This window comes from Eupeodes corollae, chromosome 1, assembly GCF_945859685.1.
Source record: "Eupeodes corollae chromosome 1, idEupCoro1.1, whole genome shotgun sequence".
Taxonomy (NCBI): Eukaryota; Metazoa; Arthropoda; class Insecta; order Diptera; family Syrphidae; genus Eupeodes; species Eupeodes corollae.
In genome coordinates, this window is record NC_079147.1 from 265,617,844 (window position 1) to 265,628,607 (window position 10,764).

Here is a 10,764-nt window from a genome sequence, read left to right on the forward strand (position 1 = left end):
TCATCCTAAATACCTTTGTTTTATTTAATTAATATTCTTGTGAATTAAAATTTCTTTACATTTTTTTAAGATAAAGAAAATTCTTTCTTTTATTCTTTTAAACAAAAGTAATTTGGTTCCTACATCTTTGGGGGCTCAACCTAAAAGTCAACATAAAATTCATTATAAATTAAATTTTAAATTCTATAAAATTTATTTGCTTTAAGTTTTTTTTTATATATATTTTTTTTAATGGATTTATGGACTGTGGAGCAGTTAAAAGCTGAGTTGCTCAAACGAGGGCTGGACACAAATGGTGTTAAAGCTGTCTTATTTGATCGACTTAAGGAATCGGACACAGATTTTGCTAGCAAAAAAGGCCAGCAATCAAATAGTGGTCAGCAGAGCCTTATGAATATTCCACGTGGTGCTGATGGTGATTCTTTTCGCTTTTCTGTTAGAGATGTGGAAGGCTTAATCTCGAAATTTAGTGGTGACGATAGTTTGTCAATTAGGTCATGGTTTGCAGAGTTTGAAGATGTCGCAGTGCTGTTAAAATGGTCAGAGCTAGAAAAGTTAATTTTCGCGAGAAAACAGTTAACAGGTTCGGCGCAGTGCTTTATGAAAACGTGCACTTGTAGGTCCTTTAATGAATTTAGAACAATTTTATGTGCGGAATTTGAAAAAACTTTTTGCAAAGCGGACATTTATATGCGCCTTCAAAATCGAAAAATGGGAAAAGACGAAAGTTTTCGCGAGTATGTCTATAAAATGAAAGAAATCGGGCAGTTAGCTGACGTAGATGACATTTCGTTGATTACGTACATAATTAATGGTATCGGTGCACGTGAAGATCATAAACTTATATTATAAGGTGCCAGAAATTTTTTAGAACTTTTCGAAAAATATGAACTCTTTCTGAAATTTAAAGCCAAAGTTGGAACGAGTTTTGGTGGTGGTAGAAGTGTAGGGAGTAGTAGCGGTGGTGTTAACGGTTCGGGAGCGTCATCAAAAAATAGCGGGCAAGGTTACGGTAAAATGTCACGAGGTGCTGGTTCTCTGCATTGCTTCAATTGCGGTTCTTCTGAACATCAGAGGAAAGAATGCCGTTCTCCAACTAAGTGCTTTCGATGTAGCGGGACAGGCCACATGTCGAATAACTGTCCGTCGGTGAAACCTAAAGAGACTAATGCATTTTCCGTAATTAATTTGAAACAAATCTATGTGAACGGGATTCCTTTTAAAGCATTAATAGATTCTGGTGCTGAAATTACTTTAATTCGAAAAGATAGTTTTGTAAAGCTGGCTGATACTGATCTAGGTAAAGAGAAGGTAAATTTAGTTGGTCTAGGTTCAGGAAAGCATAGTACTCTGGGTAGTTTTGAAGCTAATATGATGATCGACAATGTTAAGCTGATGGGTATTATGCACGTAGTTCCAGACAACTTCATTCGCGTCGATGCAATAATCGGGCGTGTTGTTATGGCACAAGCTAAGGTGGTCATGGTTGATGGAGAGACGACATTTTATGGTAAAGAAGACGGGAATTTCATCATGAACATCGATTTAGATGAGAAAAACGATATTGAAGTCCCAATTCAATATGAGCCTCGAGTCAAGGAGCTCATTTCGAGTTACACGCCGAAAGCTGTAAGTCATTGTCCGATTACGATGACGATTGCGTTGAGTGATGAGACTCCTATCTATTCAACTCCACGACGTCTTCCAATCAATGAAGCTGAAGTTGTTAAGAAGCAGGTTGATGAGTGGAGTAAATCAGGAATAATTCGACCATCATGTTCACCTTTTACCAGCCGAGTCGTTGTAGTTAAAAAGAAGGGTGGTGCTTTCAGAGTATGTATCGACTACAGGGGAATCAACGCTAGGACAATAAGAGATGGATTTCCAATACCACTTATTGAGATCGTTTTGGATAATTTGGAAGACGACGTGATTTTTATAACGCTGGACCTAAAGAACGGGTTTTTTCATGTTCCCATGGAAGAAGGCAGCAAAAAATTCACTGCTTTTGCAACTGAAGACGGTGAATGGGAATTCAATTTTGTTCCTTTCGGTCTGAAAAATGGTCCCGCTGTTTTTGTGAGGTTTATCACAGTTGTTTTTCGCAATCTAGTAAAGCAGAAAATATTACGAACATTCATAGATGATCTCATAATATCTGGGAAAAGTTGTGAGGTTGCTGCAGAAAATGGGTTAGTTTTTAACTGGGCCAAATGTAAGTTCCTTCAGCGGAAAGTTACTTTCCTTGGACACGTTGTGCAAAATGGTACGGTAAGCCCATCTCAAGAAAAAATCTATGCCGTATCTAAATTTCCAGAGCCGACAAATCTAAAAAAGGTGCAAGAGTTTCTGGGGCTGACAGGCTTTTTTAGGCGGTTTATTAATTCCTATTCGATTTTGGCGAAACCCTTAACTGATCTAACTAAGAAAAATACCAAATTTGTTTTTGCAGCTCCCCAACGACAAGCGATGGCAACATTGAAGCAAGCTTTGACCAGTAAGCCGGTACTTACCATCTTTCGTCAAGGTGTGTACAGCGAAGTACATACAGATGCCAGTCAGGAAGGCATAGGAGCGATTCTTCTGCAACGTAGTGAAGACAACCAGCTGCATCCTGTTTTTTACTACAGCAGGAAGAACAGCTTATCGGAGCAGAAGTGGCATAGTTTTGTGCTAGAGACTTACGCCGTCTACAAGGAACTAGAAAAATTTAGAATATACCTGTTAGGTACCAAGTTCAAAGTTTTAACTGACTGTATTGCGTTTCGTCAAACTGTGAATAAAAAGGAACTCCCAAACGCTGTGAAAAGATGGGTTTTATACATGCAAGATTACGACTATGAAGTTGAACACCGTGCTGGATCTAGGATGGCCCATGTGGATTCGCTGAGCCGTTCACCAGCTGTTTTTGCTGTACAGCAGGAGCTTTTGGTTCGCATACAAAGAGCACAGAACGCGGACAGCTTCATACAGGCAATAAAAGAAGTGCTTAAGGTAAAGAAGTATGACGATTTTGGAATGCGAGGTGAGTTACTTTTTAAAGAAATTGATGGTCTTTCACTCTTAGTAGTTCCCCGTAATATGGAGACGGAAATCATCAGCATGAAGCACGATGAGGACACTTTGGGCTTAAGAAAACAATGCACCTAATTTCGCAAGAGTTCTACATTTCTCAGTTGAAGGAAAAAGTTCAAAGACGCATCAATAATTGTGTCAAGTGTATACTGGCAAATAGGAAAGCGGGCAAGCAGGAAGGCTTTCTTAATCAGCTGGACAAAGGGGACAAACCATTCGATACGTTTCATCTCGACCACATCGGACCGATGGACCTAACAACAAAGCAGTATAAATATATCCTGACCATAACTGATGGATTTTCGAAATTTATGTGGATTTTCCCGACAAAGACGGTGTCAGCAGAGGAAACTTTGCGGAAAATTAGAGAGCTGCAGCAACATTTTGGAAACCCAAAGCGCTTCATAACCGATAAAGGGAGCGCGTTTTGTTCCAAAAGTTTTCAAGATTTTTGCATTGATGAAAATATAGAACATATTGCTGTGACCACAGGCGTGCCGAGGGGAAATGGGCAAGCTGAACGCTCGAACCGCGTAGTGATTGAAGTTCTCAGGAGGTTATCAGCTGATTCACCAGAGAAATGGTACAAGTTTGTGTCGCGAGTACAAATTGCTATCAACAGTACGCTGCAACGGTCGATTCAACGCACACCATTCGAAGTGCTGTTCGGTGTTCCAATGAGGAAGAAGGCTGATGTTGAAGTCTTAGAGATGGTGAGGCTGCAGTTACTTAAGCAGCATGATGATGACAGAGAAGAAATACGCTTTGAAGTTCGACAGCAAATTGAGAAGGTACAAGCCGAGAATAGAAAAACATTTAATCGCAAAAGAAAGGAAGCGGTTGAATATAATATAGGGGATATTGTAGCTATTAAAAGAACACAATTTGGGGCGGGTAACAAACTCTTTTCTGATTTTCTAGGTCCATATTCAGTGGTCTCTAAAGGCAGAGGTGGACGTTATACAGTAAAGAAAGTCGCAGATCATGAAGGCCCCAACAACACTACCATCAGTTGCGACTACATGAAACCTTGGCGAATTGACAGCAGACTCGATGTTGAGAGTGACCATTCATCCGAGGCGGATGAAATGCAGGATGGCCGGATGTAGGCTGAGTGGCATCACTGTCCCTAGTATGACGTCACTACTCTCTTCTTATGCTTATGATACTAAACCTGTTTGGCGATAACAACTGAACAACTCGGGGAGTATTAACAAAGCCGTCAAGCCGTAAAGACCTCAATTAAGCTGTTCATCCTAAATACCTTTGTTTTATTTAATTAATATTCTTGTGAATTAAAATTTCTTTACATTTTTTTAAGATAAAGAACATTCTTTCTTTTATTCTTTTAAACAAAAGTAATTTGGTTCCTACATACATAGAATACAAATTATAAGTTAAACAAAATATTACAAAATTTTGAAATCTTTTTTAAAATTAAAAATAAACATTCTTTTTCGAGATTCAATTCTTGTTTTTATAAATCCATCAGGTCTCATTGGGGTACGAACAACAGCCAAAGCTTCAAGTACAATCACCGTTCTGTGGCTTGAGTGTGGCAAGTATAACTCTTTATGTAACGAAGAATAAGAGTTTCAATCAATTATTTCAATGTCCTGGGCGATTTTAATGCCCTAGGAAGGGAAGACATCTTTTGTGGAATAATCGGGAAAAACAGTCTGAACGACAAAACTTCCGACAACGGATTCAGGCTCATAGATTTTGCTGTAGGGCGACACATCATGGTAGCCAGTGCGTGTTTTCCTCACCTCAACATCCACAAAGGAACTTGAAGTTCTTCAGATCAATCTACAGTAAACCAGATTGACCATATTGCGATCGCCGCCTGACGCGCTTCCAGCATCATATATGTCCGAACTTTCCGAGGAGCTAACATCGACTCGGACCACTACCCGTTGTACCCAAGGCAGCACTTCGGGTTTCCAGAACCACCAATGTAATGTATTGAAAACTAGTGGCAACATTGCCAAGATCTAATCAGAGAAGCCACCATCAACAAGAAACTCCTGGTTTGATGAGGAATGTCGGCAGGCAAATGCAGCCAAACAACAGCCACGCAAAGTGGCGCTGCATAAAAGGACGAGAGCAGCTCATGAGCTCTATGAGTAGATGAGGCGAGAGGAACATCGACTTCTCAGTCGGTCGACGATGTTGAGAGGTTCAAAGGAATGATGAACTTATCATCGCCTACAAAATCTTCTCTGCCGTAAAGCACATCGTCAATAACCTGATAGGTCCTTATCAGTGTTGTTTTAGACGAGGATAGTCCACAGTCAATCAAATATTGACATTACGGCAGATCCTGAAAAAAATCCGTCATGCGGTTTTTTAACATCGTACTTAAAAGAATAGTCCAGAGATGACAAGTCAACACTAGATGCACTATCTTTCAAAAGTTTGAAATATTCGTTTGAAGAAAAATATTTGAACTGCTTCAAATTCTTCGAAGAGCGTAACACCAAAGTCTTGCACCCCATAGCACATGCAAGTGTTCACTGTAGCACTTACCACTTGGTATTTTGTTGAATGGTCAATGTTTTGGTTAGCAAAGAACCTTTTCCACAAGATATCTAACTCCAGCTTAGGTTCAGTGCTTTTATCCTTTATATGCTTGCAAAAGTTTAAGTTCGATGTAAATAAAACTACAAGGTACTTGAATTCACGTACTATGTCAATCTCTTAATTATTGAGCCGCCACGTTTCCTCAGGTAGCCTCACCCTTCTATGTCGACTCTCAAAAATCATAACTTTGGTTTTTTGGATATTGATGTTTAAATACCAAGTTTTACAGTATTCATTTAGACGATTAATTTGGAGTTAAAGAGTAAAGGGCTTGTCAGCTATTAATACCAGGTCATCAGCGTAACGAAGACTTTTGATGAGCGTTACAGCGAACATAACGCCTCCAGGAAGCATTTCGGAGATATCATCGAAAAAAAGCGTGAATAAAAGGGGGCCTAGAATACATCCCTGAGGGACACCTCTTGACGTCTCAAAACACTCTGACAAATTGGAACCATCCCAAACTGCTGCACTAGATGAAGACAAGAAATTGTTATAAAGCATCAGAAACTTCCGGGGCACTCCAAGCCTCTCCAGCATATAAATCAGAAACTGTCTGTTCACGGTATCAAATGCGACTTTAAAATCAACAAAACATACATAATAGTCTCTTATTTTTCTCAGTATATTTTCTAGCAATGCAGGTTAAGGCCAAAATGTGATCCATTGTGGAAAGTCCAGAACGAAATCCCGCTTGAAATATACTTAAACTGTTTGAATTCCCGCAAACAGCTTTCTTTGAGTATTGAGATTCCTCTATTGTTTTGCGGGCTGCATCGCATCACTTTTTTTGTAATATCGGGAATATGAGGGCTTTTGAAAAGTCGTAGGCACGTAAGCATTGTTGTACAGAAATTTAAAAAATTTACGATATACGTTTTGAGCTGGTCATTGCTGTTTTTGAGAAATTCAACTGGAATACCATCAATACCTGCAGCTTTGTTGTTTTACATTCCCAAAAAAATTACCTCCAATTTTCCTAAAGGTCCAATTCAGACACATTAAAGCCTTGCATTGCGTAGCTGAAGGTATGAAGATGTTCGTCAGCCTACAATAGATTCTTAAAATGTGTTGCTAAAGTCTGAGCTTCTACAGCAATCTTCAAACCTCGGTGCAATCCACTCAATTCACTTACGCTAGACCAGAATTCCTTAGAGTTTTTACTATGTATGATTCTGATAAATACCAATCCGAGCATTAAGATCGCTAATAATCAAAGTATTTTCCAAAGAAGAATTGGTTATAAAACTATACAAATTATCAAAATCATTCTCCCAGTTCAAGTTTTAAGTAAACCGGTATAATATAATAATTCAAATCATTACTTGATACCTGAATAAGAAGTTTGTTATCAATGATTTTAAATTGAGCAAAGTGAGCAATATTGGATTTTATGGCACAGAGAATACCTCCACTCCCCCTCATATGAACACTACTTCGTACGGCTGAAATAGAAGTTATTTTATAATCTTTGAAATATTTAAAAAAGTCATCTTTCGGTTCTTAAAAAGTTTCTAATAATATAATAACATCAAATTTAAAAATATATTTGAAAAAATCAGGTTGCAAAAGTTTGCTTTTAAGGCCTGTTGTATTATATGCTAAGATCGTTAGATTAAGTAAATTTATAATTTTTGGGCAGACGACAGTTTTATCCTAGTGCGTAATCGACCTAAAAAGGTTCGCAAAATGATGCCCAGGTGGCGGTAGCGACGACTGAGAGCCAGATGGTGTTTGTTGATTTTCAACTGCGACTATCTTCGCTCCCTCGCTGCAGTCAAAATATTCCGAAGAACTGCCACCAAACATGTTGTGGATAATGGCTGAAACACATACACGCTTCAGCTTCGGCTTCGTCTCCGTTACGTTAGGCCCGCTTCGAGGTTGCTTTGAATGACGTTTCTATTATTTCATCCCTCCAAAGAGCAAATATTTTTTTTGTTGACATTTTTTTTCTTCTGATGAGCTGTCAGACAAAGCAAATGTTCAGAAAATTGAACTAGAGCTTCCGTTTGGAGTCACATTACGTTACATTACATTCTTTTCCTTACGATTGTCAAACAAAACGTGAGGTCGAAGCTACATTGTGATAGAATGCATTGAATTCCTATGGCTGAACTCGTAAACGTCAGGTGAAGCCGAAGCTGAAGCGTGTATGTGATTCAGCCATAAATGTCAACTCCGCAACTGTTCTTATAACCTTGGGTGGTTTCGAGAGAAAAGATCTTTGTGTGGTCTACGGCCCCGTATGCATCGAAGAGGTGTGCTGTGCAGCGTCGTTAACTTAGCCAGAAGGGCAAAAGTCCAGGGACTAAGATGGCTGTGTCACGTAAAGCGCATGTAAAGCAATGTTACGGCCCAAAAAATTAGAATCCACACCCACAGGACAGCGCAGTAGAGGAAGACCGCGAATCAGATGGCTCACCCAACTTGGAGCACGAAAAATGGAGACATCTAGCTAGTGACCGTTAAAATTGAATTTTGGTAAAACGAAAGACTGCACCGAATTTTGGGGAAACTCCACTCTGCTGCTCTCGTGCTTTTTAAGAGCTGAAACTCGTATTGTATCTCTTTCGATATTAAAATATTTTCTGAGTGTTCAAAGAAGCTGCTTCTCTGAATTACAGGATCAACTATTAAATTTAAATTTACAGGTATCTCGTCAACATTATGGTCTTTGAATGTGTCGAGCACCATTATAACACTAGGATAGAATTTTGTATTTCAATCCACATTGGGGCAAAGACTCTTGTTATGAAATCGACTAACAATAGCAGATTTCTGATGTAGTCAAAATCGAAAGATATATCCTTAAAATTCGATTCAAAGTTGTTAGTCCTCGTGAGTGAAAAACATTACGGGGATTTCTTTTATTCAAACTTTCATTACAAATCCCTGAAAGAATAGCTTGACAAATTTTAAACAAGTGCTTATACCGTTGGTCAGTGTTGATATCCTGATGGTTTAATATATCTGGTAGATTTCATTCGATTGCCTTAAATAGCGCTGCTGGCAAGTTCGCACAGCTTTTCAACATGTTTGCCAAAGTAACTTTAAAACTACTTGGTTCGGTTTTAGTTCCATCAAGATGCCCCAGTAAATGCCTCACTGTCAGTTCAATTGGCATTATGAATCACTGCAACGGTTTTCCTAGCTCTAGATCCAATCAATCCCTTTTTCATCAAAAAACTCTTTAAATTTGGTACTTACGGTTTCAGCTTTTCCACTTGGAAGGGAGAGATATCCTAATTAATCAGTTCCAGACTCTTTCACTAAACTCAAATGATCTTCAACAATAAATCTAATTCTTTTATCTGTCATAATGAGAGTTTTATCTTTTCTTCCTTCGAAATAAATTCGAAACTGCTAGAGATAGAGATACCTTCTCTTTTTCACAAGCCCGCCTTATTTTGGCTATACATATACAAAATTGGTTAAATTATCCTTTGAAATCATTCCAAAATCTTGAAGAGTTGCCCGAAACAATTGCTTCTTCTGCCCTATTTAAAATCACAAATCTCTCAAGAGTTTTTGCAACTGCTATAAAGTTTCCAATTTTCTGTGTGTCTAAATTTTTTAGACAGACTGGGATTTGCGATTCTAATCTTAATGTCAAAGTAAGATTTGTAGTTTGATCTGCAAGTGGTAGCATTTTAACGTATTGAACTCCAAATGTTGACGACCTCCTAAAAGTTGAAGGCGTATTTTGCTATTCTGACAAAGTATTAACTTCGGTCACTTGTGTGTTTGAATCGTTTTTCCACATTAACTAAATTAAAATCCTTACAATTGCAAATCCCGATATCAATTAGACACCGAGAGCTTTCTTTAAAAATTTAAATACGATTCTTGTACGACTTTACGTGTTTTATGGATTTTTAGGGTTTCAATAAATTATGGTATTTATCATGATAATTTTTTATAAACTTCCTATAGGAAGTTATTGTAATGGGTCCGATTTTTCAAATTGAAAATTTTTACATTTCTCGACGATTCAAGGTCAAAATAAATGATTTTTAAAAAGATGTCTGTGCGTGCGGTTTTTTTATAAATCGATAGAACTGAAGAAAAACAAATTTCAACTCGAACATTTTACGAACAACAAATGATTTTTTCTCAAAAATAATTTTGTACAACGAAAATTTTTAACATCTGGTAAAATTGTGAGAAAAATCTAATCTACAGTTTTTTTTATATAAATAAAAATCTTTTCAAAATTTTTTGACAATTGCTTCAAACTTATTTTATCTTATAAAAATATTGTTTTCAGGATTTGGAAAAATTTTGGGAAAAATCGAATTGACAGTTTTTTTACAAAAAATAAAAAACCTAAACAAAAAATTAATAAAATTTTTCAAAAATTGATTTTCGACTTAAATATCTTTTCAAAACTTTGAGATATCAGCTTCAAACTACTTTTATTTTTTAGAAAATATTGTTGTCAACATTCTGTAAAATTTTGAGAAAAATTGAATAGACATTTTTTCTTACAAAATATAAAAACCTAATACTAAAAATTGGTAAAAATTTACTTTCGACTCCAATAGCTTTTCAAAAATTAAAATATTGCCTTCGGCCTTATTTTATTTCACAGAGAATATTGTTTTTGATATTTAGTAGTTTTTGTTTTTTAATCTAACAGTCCGTTTTTTCATAAAAAAAAATAAAATCTACAAAAAATAGTACGCAAGTTTGGTAAACATTGATATTCGGTTCTTGGTATCTCTCAAAAATCATTTCATTCACCCAATTTGTTAAAATTTAGGAAATGTTACTAAAATTGCTAAAAATGTGTTTTCGACTTAAAATCTATTTAACAAAACTAGATTTTCAAACTAAACTTTTTCTTGATATGAAGAATATTGTTGGCAATTTTGAAATTTTTAATTGCCAACTTTTTTGACCCAACACGAAAACCTACAAACTTTTACGCAAGACAAATGGACAGACGGGATGGGAAGTTATCATTGTGGGTCGCATCCCAGCCTCTTTTTTTTATTCGAAATCTAACGCTGGTCTATCACTGCGGGTATTGACGCTATTTTCAATAATTTAATTAATTTGTTACTGATTTCATCAATTATTCGAACCCGAGTTCTTGAATTC

At 36.9% G+C, this 10,764-nt stretch overlaps 1 protein-coding gene across 1 annotated transcript; it reads left to right on the forward strand.

Moving 5' to 3' along the window:
• The first annotated feature begins 231 nt into the window (after positions 1-231).
• Positions 232-4,184, forward strand: LOC129950365 (uncharacterized). The gene is made up of 3 exons (XM_056062309.1): positions 232-481; positions 911-3,025; positions 3,160-4,184. Exons 1-3 carry the CDS (start codon positions 232-234, stop codon positions 4,182-4,184), a joined length of 3,390 nt encoding a protein of 1,129 aa, XP_055918284.1.
• Positions 4,185-10,764: the final 6,580 nt, after the last annotated feature.